Genomic DNA, 21762 nt, shown 5'->3' on the forward strand with positions numbered 1-21762 from the left:
TGACATTCTGAGTCGATCCAGCCCTGTCCGTCCGTCCGTCTTTCGAAATCACGATAAAGGTCGAACGCATAAAGGAACGCGTAAGTCGTTGGGAAATGGAAATGGGTCATATCGGTTTAGATTTGGATATAGCTCCAATATAAACCAATCTCCCGATTTGACTTTTTTAGCCGCTGGAAGCCGCAATTTTTGTCCAATTTGGCTGAAATTTTACGTATATTGTTCTGTTATGACTCTCAACAACTGTGTCGATTACGGTTCAAATCGGTCAAGAACCTGTGATAGCTCCCATATAAACCAATCTTCCGATTTGTCTTCTTGAGCCCTTTGTAGTGTGTATATGTGTGAGACAATTGTCTGGCCTTGGTCATGATCATTGTCTGGCTTAGGTAATCTGATTCGCGCATATGGACACCCATCCGCGTTGCCGTGTGAATATACATACGTTGCATATTCACACAGGTGAGCAACCCAACAGCATGGGAACACGCTGGCTAGGCTTAAGCTAGCTTAGAAATATTTTGTTTAAATAAAATTCAATTTAAGAACAACAGCCAATTGAAGTGGTCCTCAATTCTTTCACATGGCGACCGTGAAAATAAAAAAAAAAATAAACCCTACTCGCCGCCATTTAGAGCACAGTGAAAAAAAAAAACTAAAAACGATTTTTTTAATTATTCAACGGCAAAAACAACACATAGAAAATAAACATAAATGAAATACAAAAAACTCCATAAAAAAACTGAAAAAAAGCAAACAAAAAGAATTAAACAAGAAGAAAACATTAAAACACAACAGCAACACCAAAAAAGATGAGAACTGAAGCACAATAAAAAAGGATCTTTTTAAGCAAAATCAAGCAGCAATTATAAAATGAAACACTGCACCAACAACAACAACCATCATTTGTTGCTAAACCAACAATCAGTTGATTGCATCTTTTCCAATCCTTTATTATTACCAACAACAAGTAGCAGCAACAACAATACAAATAGAGGGACCGCATCTACAACTTCCACCACCACCACAACCAGAAACGTAAAGATGTTCCAGCATAAGCTAATTCTAATTGTTAAAAATAGTTTAACTGCTTCCATCGCAAAGAGTTTCGCAGGACAACAACAACAATAACGCATTCAAAAGTTAAGTAAAATCCATATATTAAATATACATATATGTATAGATTTTTTTTTAAGGAGAAAGACTATTTTTGTCTCGAAAAAAAAAGTAAAAATTTTAATTTATATTATGTACAAAATAAGAAAAGACCATGTTTCAGTTTATGTATTTGTGGACACAGTTTATTTTGTATTTGTATTTGTATTTTATTATGATAAAACCCATACAAAAGACAGTGTCTTATATAAAGCATGGGTTAGTAAATTGATAAATACAATGAGTTCAACAAGTTTTCATTTAAATACAACAATAATTGGTACAAAATATTTAACAATTTAAGCAAAGCTACTGATACAATATTTAAGTTAAAAAAGGTTTAAACAAAACAAAAAAAAAGAAGAAAAAGAAACTTTAAAGAAAATTTAACAATTTAATCAAAGTTACTAATAAAATAAATTTAAAAAAAATAGTTATAAAAAAAAACAAAACAAATAATTAATTAAAATGATTATAAATCAAAGATTTGAACTGACGTTCATTACTTATAATTTGAATACTATTGGGAAGATTATTCCAGAGACGTATAGCATTAACAAAGAACTGTTGTTCAGATACACGATATTGATGACGTATTTGTATTACTTGTTTACCTCTTGTAGAGTTAGCAAAACGCAAAACAGAAGCCAGATATGACGGTTCATTGGTATAAATTATCTTGTGGATCATTTGCAACAAGCGTATCTTAAGGAACGAGTTAAAAGAGACACCATATACTTTATTAAGCCTCTTCTTACCGCCTTTGGTTGTTGACGCTGCACAAGTGATTCGTTCAACATATTTAGACTTTAATCGGCGTAATCATTTAAGAGTATAGTAATCATGGGTAGTACGGAATCAAAGATAGAGGATCCCAATGCCAATGTGATTAACGACATTGTTGTAAAGGTAGAAAGTCCTACCAACTACTTCCTAATCATAATTAGTTTATTGGCAACCCAGCTATTGGTAACTCTTTACCAACTGCATAAGAGGGCTCTACGGAAGAATTATATAAGGGCCGCTTCTGTTGCAAACGATCTTGAAAAGGTATAGGAATCAATATGTCAAAAAAAATAACTTAAAAAAAAAAATCTTGACCAGCCATACTAGCACAAAAAATAAATGAAAATCTTTAAATTTTAGAACTCACATGGACTGGATCGACATAATCGGTGTAGCCAGAATAATCAAAGAGCAGAACTTTGATAGGTCATACAAAAGTCTGAAAGTAGACAGACCGATAGGAAATGAGACATTAGGTCGACACCTCAAAATATTATTTGAAGCCCTGGAAAAAATTCGGACATTTTTAAAAGGGTACTACGATAATCTTACCCCCTCCCACAAAATAGCAGCAGAAGCATATTTTTTGGATGTACGAAATAAACTAGCAAATTTATTGGAATCTAAGGGCATAGAAAATAGATTGTCAGTGAGTTTCCATGACGAGGTCGTTTTCTACATTAAATTAGAGGAAGTTGGCGAAAACAGTGATTGTGAATCACTTACCAAACTCTTTGACATTGCAAACGAGGCAGGAAACATGACACAATCGGTTACGGACTTTCTGGGTTTGGCCACAAGGGTCATACCGGATTTTAACGGAAGCTCCGAAAATCTGCAGAGTTTTCTTGATGCACTGGACCTTATAGATTCAGTAAAAGAAACTCATGAACAGATTGCAGTGAGAGTCATTAAGACAAAATTAAAAGGGACGGCGAGAAACCTTATCAGCTCAGAAGGGACCATCAAGGACATAATAATAACATTGAGAAAATCTGTCAAAGGCGAATCAACTGAAGTTATCACAGCAAAAATTTTAAATATTAGACAAGGAAATAAGACGGCAAACTCGTTTGTGAGTGAAATTGAGGAGCTTACGAAAGCACTGTCTAACGCCTACATTTCTGACGGACTACCTGTAGAATTAGCACAGAAGTACTCAACTCAAGTAGCCGTCAAAACGATGTCGAAAAACGCATCCAGCGATAGAGTTCGGCTTATAATGGAGTCTGGGAACTTTAGCACAATGAATGATGCGGTGTCGAAATTTGTATCATCTTGCACCGAGGGCATGTCCACCTTTGATGTAAGATACTACAATTCGAATTGGTATGGACGCGGAAATAGTCGTGGACGGGGTAATGGCCACTATAGAGGACGAGGTCGTTACTATAGAAACAATCGAGGACGTGGCTCCAATAACCACAATTTCGACAGTCGAAACAATAAAGGTAATAGGAACCGCAACGTGCGTATCCTTACCGAAGAAAATAATGATTCGGGAAACCTGAATCTTCCCTTGGGAGAACAATAGTCCAAAATCCAACTATACATCATATAAATCTAAGTCAGAGCATATTTGTGAAGGCAAAAAACAATTTTTCTAATAACATTCTCACATTATTAGTAGATACAGGAGCGGACATATCTTTATTAAAGCAATTTAATAAAGAATATAGTCAATTAATCAAGTCTAATACCACAATAATAAGTGGTATAGGTGAAGGAACAACCAAGTCATTTGGATCAATTGATTTGGATCTCCAAATTGACAAATTCTTAATACCCCATGATTTTCAGGTGGTGGGTAGGAATTTCCGTATACCTTGTGATGGTATTCTTGGCATGGATTTCATTAAGAAATACAACTGTATTTTGGATTTCAATGAGCACCATGATTGGTTGATTCTAAGACCTAACAACTTTCATTGTAATATTCAAGTCCCTATTATATTTTCTGACGTTAACCATAACGTTTTGTTACCTGCTCGTTCTGAAGTAATTAGAAAAGTACATATAACAACAAACGAAAAAGAGTTTTTAGTGATGAATCAGGAACTTCAACCTGGTGTTTTAGTCGCTAGCTCTATAGTAAATGCTAAAAACACATTTGTTCGAATTTTCACAAAATGTTATACTAAACACCAAGAGTATTGCGACTGAGAGTTTGACAAATTATGACTTGATTGAACAAAAATATCTACAAAATGACAGAAAAGAGGAAATTCTATCAAGGTTGGAAAAGAATTGTCCCAAAGAGTTTAAGGATCAACTTCACAAATTGTGTTCTGATTACACGGATGTTTTTGGTTTAGAAACAGAACCAATCACAGCTAATAATTTTTATAAACAAAAGATAAAACTCAAGGACTCTGACCCGGTATATATAAAAAACTATAGGATTCCACATACACATAGAGCAGAAATAAACGAACAAGTAAATAAACTTTTGGCTGATGGTATAGTTGAACCATCCGTATCAGAATTTAATAGCCCACTACTTCTTGTTCCAAAAAAGGCGCTTCCAAATTCTGAACAAAAGCATTGGCGTTTAGTTGTTGATTATCGCCAAATTAATAAAAAGGTAATAGCAGACAAATTTCCCCTCCTGAGTATATAAAGTCGTGACAAGTATATAAAGTATATAAAATCGTGACAAGATCTGAAACTCGTCGAAATAGTCCAAACCACGTTTATGACGATACTCGTGGAAATTTTTCAATCGAAGAGCCCAACGTTTATGACGTCATTAATTTTAATGATGTCAAAAAATTCGTTAAATTAAAGTTATCTTTAAACCAGTGTTGCTAAAAACATGGCAAAGTGATTTTAAAACGAATTCATGTTGTGGATTTGTGTGCTAATGGGAATTTTGATTTAGATCAATTTTTCCACAGGCTTAATAGAGAAGCTGGCGCACTGAAAATCTCCCAACTTCAAATGGCACCAAGCGAACAAATATTCAAATTTGTTCCACTTGATTTATTCAAGAAAACGGGCAAGAAGATATTAAATAGGGTAAAAGTAGCGCTACTACCTATGGTTACCATTATAAACGGAAATAAAAAAAGACTATTACTGTTCATAGCGATAGATTAAAAATATTTAGAAAATAGATTAGAGACAGGCCTGTTCACCAATTTATTTTCATAGTTTTTTTTTTTTTTGGTATTTCTTTTTAAATATATTCAAATTCGTGTACCATAATTAAGTTAATTTTAGCATTTATTATTAATTTTTTTTTTGTAATTTTGTTAAATGTATATTCTGTCATTTTAAGAAAATTAATCTAACTAACACATAACATTTAATTAAATTGTAGAATTAATAATTATTGTTTTTTTAACTTTAAGATTTTATTAAAAACGTTTATATTTTCCATAAGAAATAATTATCTATTAAGTAATTTTGTACATATTAAAAAATGATTAGCAAGTAATCATTTTTTTGTGAAAAGGGAGATGTAGTGTGTATATGTGTGAGACAATTGTCTGGCCTTGGTCATGATCATTGTCTGGCTTAGGTAATCTGATTCGCGCATATGGACACCCATCCGCGTTGCCGTGTGAATATACATACGTTGCATATTCACACAGGTGAGCAACCCAACAGCATGGGAACACGCTGGCTAGGCTTAAGCTAGCTTAGAAATATTTTGTTTAAATAAAATTCAATTTAAGAACAACAGCCAATTGAAGTGGTCCTCAATTCTTTCACACCTTACATGCTGCTGTTTTTATCCGATTTGGCCAGATATAGCTCCCATATTTTAGCAGAATCCATTTTGGTGGGTTCCTATATAGTTCAATCCCGTTTCCCGCGAAAATTGCAAAATTCCCGTCTTTGAAAAAGCGGGAATTCCCGATATTTCCCGGCTCGGAAATTCCCTATGCAAAACCCTAATCTTTGCATAAATAAATAGATTACGTCGTATTAACTGTTTCTTTGGCAACGCCTTTTTCAATTTGCTTGAATTGAAGTACTCATACAAAAATATATTTTAATGACTATGCCATGACATCTAAGATATTTTGCGCAATACATTTTTATAAGCTTTTGTTTGGTTAATAAAAATAACTTCAAAGTAATTTAAGTCAGTTCTAAAAATTGAAGATTACAATTTTTTGTTGACAGCTATTTTAATAACAATACATGTACGACTTCAACAGCACCAATTATTATCTATTATATTCTTCAACATATTATTACACAAACCAGGATAATTTATACAACACCTACGACGCACAGTGGAATGGAAACGAAAAAAAACTAGATAACGGAGAACGTATAGAGGTAATGCTATGAAATTTAAAGTGGTTAAAGCTGAGGTGTTGTCGAAATCATATGCAAAATTTCTTAGCCCTAGGTAGCTCCTGGCGCTTCTTGGCAAATCCCAAAATTTGGTCACCTTGGCGTTTCGAAAATGTCCAGTCTTTTTGCTGAATTATGCTCAAAAGTCCGGTTGAGATTGGCTTCGTATTTTGCGATTTACTAAGGCATTTGTGGTTCGATTTTGGGTTCGGGACAAAATATACAATAAAATTGGCTGCAGTATGCGTCAACATCCCATATTTCACAAAAAATTTATAAATTTTTGAAGTATAAAAATGTAAAAACGTAAATTTTTTGCATATTTCGGTCAAGAAAAATATTTTCATTTGTTAGTCTTTTTTGAAAAATGTGCTTATACACCTTAATTTTTTCTTGATTTTTTGCAAAGACGTCATATTGTAGATGCGTATTAAGTGATGTTTGAACCAGATATATCATCTTAAACAACCTTAACAATGCAATATGCGCCTCAAAATTGGCAAATAAAAAAAAAATGAAAAAACTCCTCGAGTTCTCAAAATCCAAAGCTCAGATACCCATTTCGGCTATCGATTTTTTTTTAACTCCATATGTCCCCTAAACACATGCCAAAAATGTTTTGCACCATACAATATTTGTAGCCTTCACAGCAAAATTACAAAAAAATGCCAATTTTGAAATCATCTTTACCCAAAACGGGTATTTTGGAGATTTTTGTAAAAAAATTCGGCAGAAATTATTTTTGGCTTTTTTAAGACATTTTTTTCTGCAATATTCAAATTGAGTTACTATGATATCTGTATTTGTTTTTCCTTTAATTTTTTTCCATCTGTATCAAAAAATTGCAGTTTTTCCCTTATGTTTTCTTTTTACACATTCATGGCTCTGACATTCAATCAAACGCATTATAAAACCAGTGAGGAAGGGCAAAAGACTGGCGGTGCCAACTGTGTAATACCCTACACAAATTATAAGTACAATGTGGAAGCTATATCCAATTCTGAACCAATTTTGATGGACGTCGGCAGATGTTTTCAGATGGGTTATTAAACTATCTCTATCAAATTTCGAGTACATATGCTGAAATTGTAATAACTACGGTTGACATATGACAACATTATTGCAAATTACCCAAAATCTCACGAACATATATATGAAAGCTATATCTAAATCTGAACCGATTGCAAGCAACCTTCTCAGATATTGTGTTATATGGTCAATAAATGGATGGATAGATATTGGTCAATAAATGCGCCTGTAGTGGCTCTTGGAGGGAAAATTGGGCAATATACATATATGACTGATATATCTATATCTGGGCCGATTTCTTTGAAATTCACCAGTAATATTGAGAGTCAAGAGAAAATCCCTCCTGCCAAATTACTAGAGAATCGGTTGACAAATGAGCACTTAATTGCAATATTTCTCAAAATCGGACGAACATATATATAGGAGCGATTTCAACCAAGCTTCATAGATATTGCGGTCGTCGTCGAGGAATGCGTTGTGCACAATTTCGGCAATATTGATTAATAAATGCGCCTGTGACTCAAGAAGTTATAATTGGGCGATATATATAAATATATATATAGAGCTTTATCTATACCGATTTCCATGAAATTCTCCAGTAATGTTGTCTGTCACCAGAAAATCCTTCCTGCCAAATTTCGAGAATCGGTTAACAAATGACCATTTTTATGCATTAATACTGTAAATCGGATGAACATATATACGGGAGCTATATCCAAATCTGAGCCGATTTTTTCCAGTTTCAATAGGCTTCGTCTATAGGCCGAAAAACATGCCTGTACCAAATTTTAAGACGATCGGATGAAAATTCCGACCTGTACTTTGTACACAAATTATCATGGACAGACAGGTGAACAGACGGACATAGCTTAATCGAATCAGAAAGTGATTCTGAGTCGATCGGTAAACTTATCAATAGGTCTATCTCTCTTCCTTCTGGGTGTTACAAATAAATACACTAAGTTATAATACCCTGTACCACAGTAGTAATGTAGGGTATAAAAATTGTCACAAAGAAAATGCAAACACATTCCGTTGAAGTGGTACTGAGTTCTATCAGCAAAATATTAGCAACTTGTTGCTGCATCTGTATACATTTCGTTTAAATTAATTGCAAATATAAAAAAAAATTTCACGAAATGGGTACCAATCAACTCTGCTTCAATGCTGTTGTCTTTATTGTGTGTTGTTGTTTGACTTTTGTTTGTGTTCTCGCAAAGAATAAAGTCCGTCGGATTTCGCAACAATTTAATAGGCATTTTCGCTGCGATTGAAGTCAGTACTAGGCTAATTTGCATATTTCTGAAAAAGAAAATTCAAATGGAAAAATTATAAGAAAAAACGAGCAGAGATAACTTAATAATTCTTTTCACAGATAAAAATGTTCTTAAATACTAAAAATAAATTCTGCCCGAATTTTTTAGTGTAGTAAAATTTAAAAACTCTCACACACACATACACCAAAGTAGTGTTTTAGTTCACATAATTTTTTCGACGGATAAAATTCGATCCCTGTTTCAGTTTTGTATCAATTGTCGACATGCATCCACAGAGGGGGCTGCATATCGCTGTTGAAATGGATTCAACTGAATATTGACGAATAATTTGTAAAAAACCACCACAGCACTCGGCATAAAAAAGGAAATCCCTTACAGTTGTGCTAAAACTTTATTTATATGAAAGATGAATCCCCTGTTCTCTAATGGAATGTTTATCTGCAAAAGTATGGTTTATTATATGTAATAAAATCAAATATTAGTGTGATTAATTTCCAATATCTGTCATGCTAATTAATCCACATTCAACAGCGTACGTGTGTCATTACCCCCTATATCGATTATTCCTATAAGTATGCAACCTTAATGTAACTTTTACTACAGCTCGAAATAACATCTAGGTCTCGAGCAAAATTAAGCTAATATAAATAGGCACAACCGTAGCATTGAGTTAGTTAATTAAAAACAAAGTATTCTTCACTATTTTATTGCCCATAGCCGCAATCAGTGAACACTTATGGTGGCTTTATTCTTTGGGCTTTCATTTTGGCAAAATGTCAATAACATTTGCCATATTTCCCTTTACTACATAGAGAAACCTCGCCGAAAACCGTTGGTGTATATTTGAGCCATGTCATAACGTTTCAGGGGTTTGTTTTTCGCTCACACCGTGTCAATCATTTCGGGTATACTATGTGCCATAGTAAACAAAGGATATGTTTTTTTCAGCTTGGTTTGAAGGGGATATTCTGTCGATGAAAGAGGCATTTTGGCTCTTCTCATTTTTACGACTTACCAACCATACGTTGCTTACACCACAAACACATAAAATGCTGCCAAAGATTGAAACCGAGAAAAAACACATCAGCTACAACAGCAACAACAAAGAGACAGAGGAAACTAAGAAAAACAATTTTATTTCATAAAACATCACAAAATTGTGTCAACCAGTAAAGCCGCAAAATATGGCCGCATAAACACTACCACATTTACACCCCTACACACAAACACATTCACTCACATAAACACTTGCACATCGCACATATGCTGCTGTATGGAATGATCTTGGGGTGTTTTTTTTATATTAAATGTAGCATATGCTAAGGCGTATTACATATGTTGTGGCAAACGGAATATATAGATTTAATGCAGTCAAGCCGGCATTAGAATCACGAAATTATGAAACAACCAAGATGTTGGAGACGGCAACTAAGACGACGACGACAAGTGTATTAAACCATGAAACTTTGATAAGTATTCCCAGGATTTTATGACCGAGAAAACGACAAAGCTCAGAAAAATCCAATAAAAAAAAAAAACAAAAGCAATAGAGAAAAAAAAGCAAGGCTTTCAGACATCAACTTGGTATTTTCTTAATTCAAACAGCATCTTAAATAGTTATAAGAAATAAACCATTAAAAGCAGGCCAACTTTAGAAAATGGGAATTTTTATAAGGATGGGATGGTATAAAATGTCATTGCTTTAATGGCAACTGGGATAATCAACTTCCGTTGCGGTGTTAAAGAAAAGAAATAAAATCGTACTACTTTGTGAAATGGCGTTAAATGTAATTGTGCTGAACGCCATCAAAACCTAAATGATTTTGTTTTTAGTCCGGAGGCGATAATAAAATTGCCATACATAAATTATGAAAAATTATAAATTATTAGTTTAACCTTACGTTTTGCTCAGGACTTACCATTTACCATGGGCTGGTTTTTGGGCCTAGCGGTCTGGCCTGTCTGGTCTGGTCTGGCTTTCAATTTCATTTTTATATCTTACCCGTTAGGTTTTGGGTCGTCTTTATGGGCTATATGGACACGGGCACAAATACGGCTGGCGAGGTGGCATTGTATTTTGCCCTCTTGTTGGTTGTCATAAAATTAAGCCAACAAATTTTATATGCGCTTCTTCTAGCTTGGCCTGCTCGAAATTCGAGCGTTATGTATTCTCATTTTATTAACTACACTTTTTATACCCTCCACCATAAGATGGGGGGTATACTAATTTCGTCATTCTGTTTGTAACTACTCGAAATATTCGTCTGAGACCCCATAAAGTATATATATTCTTGATCGTCGTGAAATTTTATGTCGATCTAGCCATGTCCGTCCGTCTGTCCGTCCGTCCGTCCGTCCGTCCGTCCGTCCGTCCGTCCGTCTGTCTGTCGAAAGCACGCTAACTTCCGAAGGAGTAAAGCTAGCCGCTTGAAATTTTGCACAAATACTTCTTATTAGTGTAGGTCGGTTGGTATTGTAAATGGGCCATATCGGTCCATGTTTTGATATAGCTGCCATATAAACCGATCTTGGGTCTTGACTTCTTGAGCCTGTAGAGTGCGCAATTCTTATCCGATTGGAATGAAATTTTGCATGACATGTTTTGTTATGATATCCAACAACTGTGCCAAGTATGGTTCAAATCGATACATAACCTGATATAGCTGCCATATAAACCGATCTTGGGTCTTGACTTCTTGAGCCTCTAGCGTGCGCAATTCTTATCCGATCAGAATGAAATTTTGCACGACGTGGTTTGTTATTATATTCAACAACTGTGCCAAGTATGGTTCAAATCGGTCCATAACCTGATATAGCTGCCATATAAACCGATCTGGGGTCTTGACCTCTTGAGCCTCTAGAGTGCGCAATTCTTATCCGATTGAAATGAAATTTTGCACGACGTGTTTTCTTATTATATCCAACAACAGTGCCAAGTATGGCTCAAATCGATCCATAACCTGATATAGCTACCATATAAACCGATCTTGGGTCTTGACTTATTGACCCTCTAGAGGGCACAATTCTTATCCGATTTGAATGAATTTTTGCACGAAGTATTTCGTTATGATATCCAACAACTGTGCCAAGTATGGTTCAAATCGGTTCATAACCTGATATAGCTGTCATATAAACAGATATGGGGATTTGATTTCTTGAGCTTCTAGAGGGCGCAATTCCTATCCGATTTGGCTGAAATTTTGCATGACGTATTTTATTTTGTCTTTCAACAACTGTGCCAAATAAGGTTCAAATCGGTTCATAACCTGATATAGCTGCCATATAAACCGATCTGGGATCTTGACTTCTTGGCCCCTAGAGGTCGCAATTATTATCCGATATGCCTGAAATTTTGTACGGTAGATCCGCTCATGACCATCAACAAACGTGTTTATTATGGTCTGAATCGGTCTATAGCCCGATACAGATCCCATATAAATCGTTCTCTATATTTTAATTCGTGAGCCCCAATTGGCGCAATTCTTATACGAATTGGCTGAAATTTTACACAGGTCTCCAACATATAATTTAATTGTGGTCCGAACCGGACCATATCTTGATATCGTTTTAATAGCAGAGCAACTCTTTTCTTATATCCTTTTTTGCCTAAGAAGAGATGCCGAGAAAAGAACTCGACAAACGTGATCCATGGTGGAGGGTATATAAGATTCGGCCCGGCCGAACTTAGCACGCTTTTACTTGTTTAACATAATTTTCTACGTGCTCAAACTTTTATGACCCGCTAATGTACGTGCTTACGTTTTCGGGATTGGGTTGAGTTCGGTTGGGTGGCTGGTACGATGGTGTGCAACACGAATATATACTTTTGTCCTGTGCCCGAGGTAAGCTGGTGAAACTAACTACAAGCTACCACTACTAACACTTTCACCTTTCTACCCGTCCCCCTATTGCCTTGCTCCATCCACATCTGTAATACCATCGCTTTGTGTGAGAACAAAACTCTTTGTCGTGATATCACATAAAACCATAAAAATATATTTTGTTGTAACCATCATTCTGCTTGCATAGCAGGGATTAAACATACATTTTTGCCGTATTTAAACGCCAAACGAAAAATTGCTGTAAAAATGTCACAATCACTGGCTAATGTTTATATTGTGTATAAAATTTACTACGTATAAATTTTGATAAAAATAAATTTGTTTAATTTAATATCTATGTAATTTAAATTCTTTCACAATTTATTCAATTTTAAATTAAATTTCACTGCGCAAATAAAATAAAAAAAAAACAAAATATACGAGAAAAATGAGAATCGTTTGCTAAGCCCTTAGGGTTTTAGCAATGACAATAAAAAAAAAAACATATATGCATGTTAGTTGAAGTTTATTACAAAATTGAGTGTAATGGAAATTGTTATTTATATACGGGAAGTAAATAAAATTATTTACGATTGTGTGAGAAGAATGGATAGTATGACAATTGAAATAGGCTAGGAAAAAAGCACAAACTTGTTTTTAACTTATAAATATTATTTATCCAAGCAACTTTATATAAGTTTTACTTTGAAACCCTTTTTATATGCTTAATAATATATTAAGAAAATTTGCGCTTACATGTGTACAATGTATTTTAACACCTGATTATTTATTTTCTTATTAACCATCTCAAAAGCAACACAACATACAGAATAAAAAATATGTGACTTTTTAATACTACGCCTAAAACTAGGCTATAACTTATTATCTATCATTCTTCTCGTCACAACTTCTGGCCCGTTGCTTATTGTGCTTCTTAAAATTTCCATTACAATTAATTTTTTTCTAAAGTTTTTAAAATTATTATTCGCAAAAACACATTTTTTCTTAAAAAAATATATATATATATATTGTATATAAAACACCAAAAATTCGTTACCTATTTTTTCAAAATTTTTTTAAATATTTAAGTCAAGTTATAACTGCATTGATTTAGCTCTTATTATTAACATAAAATATTATGTTATTTAAAAATATTACACCTTTCAAAATTAAATTATTATATAACTTTATTTGTGATACCAACAAAAACAATGCATTCATGAAATCATTTGTTACAAAACAAAAAACAAAAAAAGAGAAAGCAATTATTTTTCATATACACTCTAGTTTTTTTAGTTGCATCATTAAATTTCATTACCAACAATTAGAAATCCTTCAATTATTTACAACATAATGTTAATAATAAAATATTTGTTTATTTTTTTCCTTTAATTGTATAAATTATTCACATTATTTAGCCGGGTGTCTGTGATGCGTGGTCAAGTAATAACACCACAAGGATTGGGCATAGTTGGCATCAGAGTATCAGTGGATCGTGATTCGAGATTTGGATTTACCCTAACACGACAGGGCGGATGGTAAGTTTTTTTATTTTGTTTTTCAAATAGTTATTTCAACAACATAAAATAAGGCATATTTGAAAAATAATTCCATCATTGTAAAATGTATCTTATACAATCCCGAGAGGGAGTTTGTGTGATTGTACGGCTAAGACAAACTAATGACGAAAATAAAAAAGAAATGTTTGATGTTTTCTAATCTTCAAATAAAAAAGAGTTGTGTTACAGATTGATATTCGCCAAAAAAGAATTGGCTGAACCAAAAACTTGAAATTTTGCATAAAGGTCACTCTTGGTACGAAGATGCGAGATAACGCTGGATTTTTTAAAATTCGAACTAAAACATACTAACATAGTAAATTACCTAACACAGCATTGTTGTTGTCTTCCATTTAAGAGTTATTTGTTTGTGCTAATGCAAGGACAAAGAGTTTACTAAAAGAATTCATTATTACGTCCCCACAATTAGAGTGGCATAATGTGAGAACCTGAGAAAAATAAGTAAAAGCGTGGTAAGTTCGGCCGGCCGAATCTTATATACCCTCCACCATGGATCGCATTAGTCGAGTTCTTTTCCCTGTATCTCTTTTTAGGCAAACAAAAGTAAAAAATTAGGTTGAATATTGGAGACCATAGTAGAAGTCATTGGGTAAAATTTCACCCAAATCGAATAAAAATTGCCCCTTTTAGGGGCTCAAGAAGTAAAATAGAGAGATCGATTTATAGGGAAGCTGTATCAGTATGAATTTTGAAGGTCATGAGAGAAGCCCTTGTACAGCCAAATCGGATAATCATTGCATCCTCTAGAGCCTCAAGATATCAAGATCCCAGATCGGTTTATATGGCAGCTATATCAGGTTATGGACCGATTTGAACCATATTAGGTACAGTCTTTGGAAGTCATAACAAAATACGGCATGCTACATTTCAACCAAATCGGATTGGAATTGCGCCCTCTAGTGGATCAAGAAGGCAAGATCCGCGATCGGTTTATATAGCAGCTATATCAGGTTGTTGGAAGTCATAGCAAATCACTTTGTGCAAATTTTTAGACAAATCTGATAAGCATTGCGCCCTCTAGTGGCTCAAGAAGTCAAGATCCATGATCGATTTATATGGCAGCTATATCAAAACATGGACCGATATGACCCCTTTACAATCCCAACAGACCAACACTAATAAGAAGTATTTGAGCAAAATTTCTAGCTGCTAGCTTTGACAGACAGGTGGACGGACAATAAAAGATCGACTTAAAATGCCATTGCAATCAAGAATATATATACTTTATGGCGTCTTAGACGAATATTTCGAGAAGTTACAAGCAGAATGATGGAATTAGTATATCCAAATCCTATGGTGATGTGCGTGGTTTGTTTCATATGGGGGTCAGCCAATTGACTATGCTTCTTCTTTAGACGACATATTTATTCCGAAATTATTTTTTGTTTTTGTTTTGTGTGTAAACTGTATTGGGTTTTATTTTATGATGTTGCTCCGCTTATCATTTCATGGGTACCTACACCAAAATAGCGGCGTACACAGAATATTAAACATATTCGTTAACGCCAATATTTAGATAAACTGTGCGTAACTTCACTCGTAAAGCTGCTGATTGCCGTCATAAAAGCTAATTTTGTTTGAATGTTTGGGAATGTGCATTTTGTCCGCGTTTTCTGTTTTATATGCAAAAAACACCGCTTTCACCAAAACTTAACATAAGCTTTCAAGTAGGTTTTTTTTGACAGTTCTATAAGGAAATAAAAAATCAATTGGAATGTTAACAAATATTCCCAAAAAAAAAAAAAAAATATATATATATATATATATAAAAAAATATACCCACCACCATGGGATAGAGGTATACTAGTCTAGTCATTCCGTTTGTAACACCTCGAAATATTCATCTAAGACCCCATAAAGTATAAATATTCTTGTTCATCTCGACGTTTAGAGTCGATCTAACCATTTCCGTCCGTCCGTCTGTCGAAATCACGATAGCTGTCGAACGCGTAAAGCTAGCTGTTGAAATTTAGCACAAATACTTAATATTAATGTAGGTCGATAGGGATTGCAAATGGGCCATGTCGGCCCATATAAACCAAGCCGCAATTTTTTTCCAAATTGCCTACAATTTTCCGTTATGACTTCCAACTACTGTGTCAGGTACGGTTCAAATCAGTCTATAACTTGATATTGTTCCCGTGTTAACCAGTCTCTCGATCATCCCGGTTCGGTTCCCAGTAGCTTTAGTTTTTGCTGGTTTAATAGAAGTTTAGTATGTAGAATAAAATTATGCCCTTCAAATAAATTAATTTTGAATAAATTTTTAGCAAAATCCATGGTGGTGAGTTCCCAAGGTACGGCCCCGCTGAACATTGCACGCTCTTACTTGTTTTTTTAAGTTCTTTGTATGAAAACGACACAAACGAAAGATTGGGGCAACATAGGCAAAATGTTGTTCCGTATAAGTGTTACATTATTTTCTAGAATCGAAATCACCATAGAGGACTTCGATAGTACAGTTCGTATTGTACTCCCGAATTTAGCACAATGCACAGTGGATGAAAATAAAAAAACGAGTAAAAAATATGACATTTGAGAACCAATATAAATAACACTTTGAATTTCTAAATGGTTAAAGCTGAGGTGTTATCGAGATAAAAAAAAAAACAAAATTTCAAGCCCCTAGGTGGTTTGGGCACATCTTGCCAGGCTCCTTAATTTGGTCGAATCAGCATTTCGTAGTTCGATTTTCAAAACTTTTGCTGGATAGTGCTCAAAAATCCATACAAAAAAGTTTTACAATTTCGTATTTTACAATTTCCGAAAGCATTTGAGGTTTGATTTTCATTTTTATGTATGATTTCTATTCGTGACAAAATTTACAATGACTTTGCCGTCAAAAGTGTCCGCATCTAATTATTCTGTTGAAAGTTATACAGATTGGAAGTAAAAAAATTTAAAGTAAGTGATTTTTTTTTGCATTTTTTTGTCAAAAAAAAAAGTATTTCATTGATTAGTTTTTATTGAAATCACTTGATTAAACACCTTATTTTTAACTTCTTTACTTGTGAAAAGGACATATTGAAAATGCGTGCTATATGTTTATCGAAATCGGCAATTTTTTATGAAAAGTTTGAAAAACCACTAGAGTTCTCAAATCCCAAAGCCCCCATTTGGACACATGTTTTTTTTTTTTTTTTTTAAATTCATATGCACCTTAAGGTATGTGTAGGCTCCGAGTTCTCAAATTCCAAAGTCCAGATCCCCTTTGTACAACGCTAAAATCGACAATTACCACAATGTCTGAGAAGTTGTTTCGGAATCCAAAATATATGTTTGTCAGATTTTGGGTAATTTGCAATAATGTTGTCATTTTTCAACCGTAGTCATTACAGTTTGAACATATTTGCCCGACTTTTGCCTTTCCTTACTGGTTTTATTTTCATATAGGAGGCTTTTCAACAATCCGCTAGCAATCTGTGATCATGTAAAAGCTTATTTCATCGAAATATTCAAGGAATATTTTATAACTGGATAATTTTGTATTCTCTTCCTAATTGGCTTTAACCATACACCTGTAATCCTCTGATTTCACTACTTTACACAAACCATAACAATGTCTTTCTGGTACATTATAGATATCAGTTTTGTTGTTCATTCTTTAAAATATTGTCATGCATATATTTTTAAATTATCTGTGGGCCAGTTTTTGGTTCTTCTGTTTTAGGAGATACATCTTTTTTTTCAGAGTATTTCCTTTGTGTCGTGTTTGAAGTAAAAGCTTCTATTATTACTGTCTGCCCCAAATAATGGCAGCCATAATTAAATTACATTCGGTAATGCTTCAGTGAGTTTTAATTCCGATAATTTGATTTCGTACTAAAAAAAGATGTGATAACGTTTCCTTTGATCTTTCAACGTAATATGTAAGTGCGTGCGTGTGTGGCGAGGATTCAAGTGTAGAAAATTCGCTGAAACTGACACAGCAGAAAGGTTCGTTCTCTTTGAAATGGTTGTCAATACTCTTTTCCCCGAAATGAAAACACAACAAAAAAGAATAAAATATTTTTCTAAAGTATCTAGGTTTCCAAGGACCATTCATTGTAGGCCATATGCCTTTTGTTTCCATTTGACTTTATCATATCTCATATCATGTAAACCAATTTGTTATATCCCATTGAAAAGGGGGACTTATTAAATTTAAACATAAGTGTCCCTTATACACAGATAAAAATAATTTTGAAAATCAACAACTTTGTCGAAAAAACATCGACGAAAAATTTTTATTGTTTTACAACAATTTATTTTGAATTTCAGCGAACCAAAGTAAAAATTTGCAAGCCAAATTTTAAAGATACCAACAATATTATTCATAAGCAAAACAAAACCATTAAAACCAATCACCTTACATGTGCTTGCTTCGGTGTGGTTGTTAACTTTATATTCTTTGTTCGACTCGCGCGATGGTTCTTGGTCTCTCTCTCTCTACTATTACTCTAAAAACAAAATTTTTAATTTTTGGTGAAACAAATATAAATGATTTGACAGGCCGGGGGTTTCGAACCTGGGGTTGCAAACCATGAATGGCATGGCAGGCAGTCTGGTGTACTACATGGTACTATGCGTATTCTAATAACTAACTCAACAAAAGCATTTGTTGAAAATCTACAAAATTGCAATTATTTTGTCTGTCAAGTCTCTAGAAACCTACATCAACAAAGAATGTCTTAATCTCAATACTAAAATTCGTGGAAAATTAACTTTTTCGCATGCAGATTTGGTAGTTGGTTTTTTCATAAAGATTTTTTTTCTGTGTAGAGTTTCTCACATTTTTTACGAGAAATGTGTCAGAAAAATACAGTGGCACAGATATGTCCACATACCATTTCACAAATAGCAGATACTTACACTGACAGTAACGTAGTTAGGATAAGGTTTCATACTAAAAACTTTTACTAATTATAATACAGGGAAACATGGTAAAAAATTTGAGCAACAATGGATATTAGACAGAAAAGCTTTTTCCTACCAAAAATTTCGTTTTGTAAAACGTGTTATTTTGGAGGGTTAGTAAGCTTAATAACTGCATTCTTGAACGGTTTAATTTAGATAAAGTTCCATATTTTTTAGGAGTTAACATTTGAATAGCTCTACAGGTCTGCAGAACATTTACTCCGAATTATGACCTGGTTTTACCAAAAAACTCCCTAAAATACAACTCTGTCCTTCTAAATATATTGGTGGGTTTATAAATTCTAAATAATATCTTATGATAAGTTTTATAAAAAAGACGTTTCCGTTAATGCCATTGAACTCATTTTTTTACATGCCAATAGTTGTGCATAGCCTTGCTTACAAACTAGCCAATCACCCCACATTTACAAATCTTGTTGGCTCTAGAATTTTATCCTTAGTCTCTGAGAACATATGACATATTGAGGTTTCTAACATGGCGAATTTGGCTCTTCCGCCAACGTTTGGAAAAGCCACAGCCATACCACCAACACAATTTTCCTTGAAGAAAATCCAATTTTGTTTGGTTCATTTCCTTAACATTTTTCTTCGCAGAGTGCACTCAAGGTTACAATTTGCCAATACGAGTTTGTTCCATTTGTCACAAGCATAAATGATGAGTTGTTGTGTCCTTAGTTTGACCGTCTGACATGACCGAGATAAATGAGATAAGCAGCATCTGTATTCTATTTCCAAACAACTAAGCATAAAAAGGAGCTGTGTCTCGTAAATATTGTCATATAGCATTAATAAACTTACAAAAGCAAAGTAAATTTATTTTTATACCCTCCACCATAGGATGGTGGTAAACTATAACGTATATATATTCTTGATCGTCATGACATTTCAAGTGGATCTAGCCATGCCCGCCCGTCTGTCCGTCCGTCTGTCTGTCGAAAGCACGCTAACTTTCGAAGGAGTAAAGCTATCCGTAAAAGGCCATTTATAATCCGATTTCACTGATATTTGACACAGTGACTTATGTTAGGTTTTTCGACATCCATGTTGTATATTGTTCAGATCGGTTTATTTTTAGATAAACATTTGAACAATGACTTGTACTTATTAGTATTTGGTCAAAATCGGAACATATTTCGTTATAACTGCTATGGGACATAAGGTAATTTTCACCGGATTTTGATGGAAGGTGGTTTTCATATATATCCGAGATGGTCTAACGCCTTTTTACTTGTTTTAATGATGCTTCGTTAGATCAACTATGTTCTTTCTTTAATGTATATACTAGAATAAATTGCAATACAACTTTTAAAATAAATAAGTAATAATTTATGGACGAAAAACACACTAATAACTTTATTCCTCAAAGACATACAAATGCAGAATAATCTTGTAATAAATTGCGGATTCAATAAATTTTAACATTTTTTCGAGTAAACAAAATTTTTTTTTTCTGGTATTAATAACGACAATATATTCAAAAGAGAATATCCCCCACAAAATAAAATGTCGAATGTTATTAAGAGAACAATCAACTTTAAAAATATCCTATTGACCGACTAGCCAGTTTTGGACAACAACAAATATATACAATAAATACACCGTCATAAATATTTTATTCACTATTAACTGGCAATGTGGTGGTAAATTTATAACCCCAACACATTTTTGTTTAACAACTCCCTTCTTTCTCAATGTTGCTATAAATTTCTCTATGTATCTTTCACTTTATTGTCATGGTAAGGCCGATATGTTTTTGTCTCCATAAGTCCAACACATGCAGAGTAATTTATGTTCTGGTACAAAATGTACCATATGTCGATGATTGTGACATTGCTTCTTTGAAACATTTTCACCACTACTTCGCTATTAAGGAAAGTAATCAGAAGAAACTGAAATACCCCATGACACATTTCAAATTTGGGGGCCGATTCGTAAGGGAGCTACATATATCAGGTTATGGACCGATTTCGAACATAATTGCCATGAATGTTAGAAGTCTAACCGGAAGTCATGGTGCAAAATGTCAGTCAAATCAGACAATAAATTCGCTATCTACAGGCTCTAGAAGTTAAATTAGGAGGTACATCGGGTTATAGACCGATTTCGACCATAAGCGGCACATATATTAAAAGTCATAATAGAACAGGCTCAAGAAGTTAAATTGTGAAATCAGTTTATATGAGAGTTATGTAAGGTTATGGACTGATTTGGACAATTAAAACTTAATTTTTCAAACAAAAGTATACAGTATAGATATGTAAAATGCAATGCCCAATATGAATTCTTTGGTTTCAAAGAACGCAAAAAAATCATCCCGCCAGTTAATGGTTAATAACATCCTATTAACGTTTTAAATGACCAGCCATAATGTCTGCTATTAAATTATTCATAGAGCCGTGGGTTAATTTTCCAAATTCATGAAGCCGCTCAAATAATTTCTCAATCGACTGATATTGCGTTTTATTGTTCGGACTATTTTTATACCCTCCACCACAGAATAGGTACACCAATTTCGATATTCCGTTTGTAACATTTCAAAATATTTGTGTTCATAATCTGATATAGCTCCAATAGCAATCCAATATCAGATTATGAACGGATTCGGACTATACTTGGTTTGCATATCAGATCATTGGTTTGGAGTGCAAAATTACAGCCAAATCAGATAAGAATTTAGCCCTCTAGATGCTCAAAAAGTATACTCGGGAAATCTGTTTTTATTAGAGTTGTATCAGATTTTGAACCGCTACCGACTATATTTGGTTAGCAATTCTTAACCTTTATCCTTTGTTTGCCTATATAAAGATGACGGGAAAAGAACTTGACAAATGCGATTCATGGTGAAGGGTGTATAAAATTCGGCCCGCCCGAACGCTTTTACTTGTT

The 21762-nt window shown here is 33.8% G+C and overlaps 1 protein-coding gene across 2 annotated transcripts in view; it reads left to right on the top strand.

The window, feature by feature from the left end:
* The window catches only part of LOC106086554 (teneurin-a), a 1121402-nt gene that overhangs the window by 1044221 nt on the left and 55419 nt on the right, over positions 1-21762 (top strand). For both annotated transcript variants that reach the window (XM_059366919.1, XM_059366920.1), the window contains one exon: positions 13798-13917. In XM_059366919.1, the coding sequence (XP_059222902.1) occupies positions 13798-13917 (120 nt within the window). The remainder of the gene's footprint in view (positions 1-13797; positions 13918-21762) is intronic.

The sequence above is a fragment of the Stomoxys calcitrans genome, chromosome 4, assembly GCF_963082655.1.
Source record: "Stomoxys calcitrans chromosome 4, idStoCalc2.1, whole genome shotgun sequence".
In the NCBI taxonomy this organism is placed as follows: Eukaryota; Metazoa; Arthropoda; class Insecta; order Diptera; family Muscidae; genus Stomoxys; species Stomoxys calcitrans.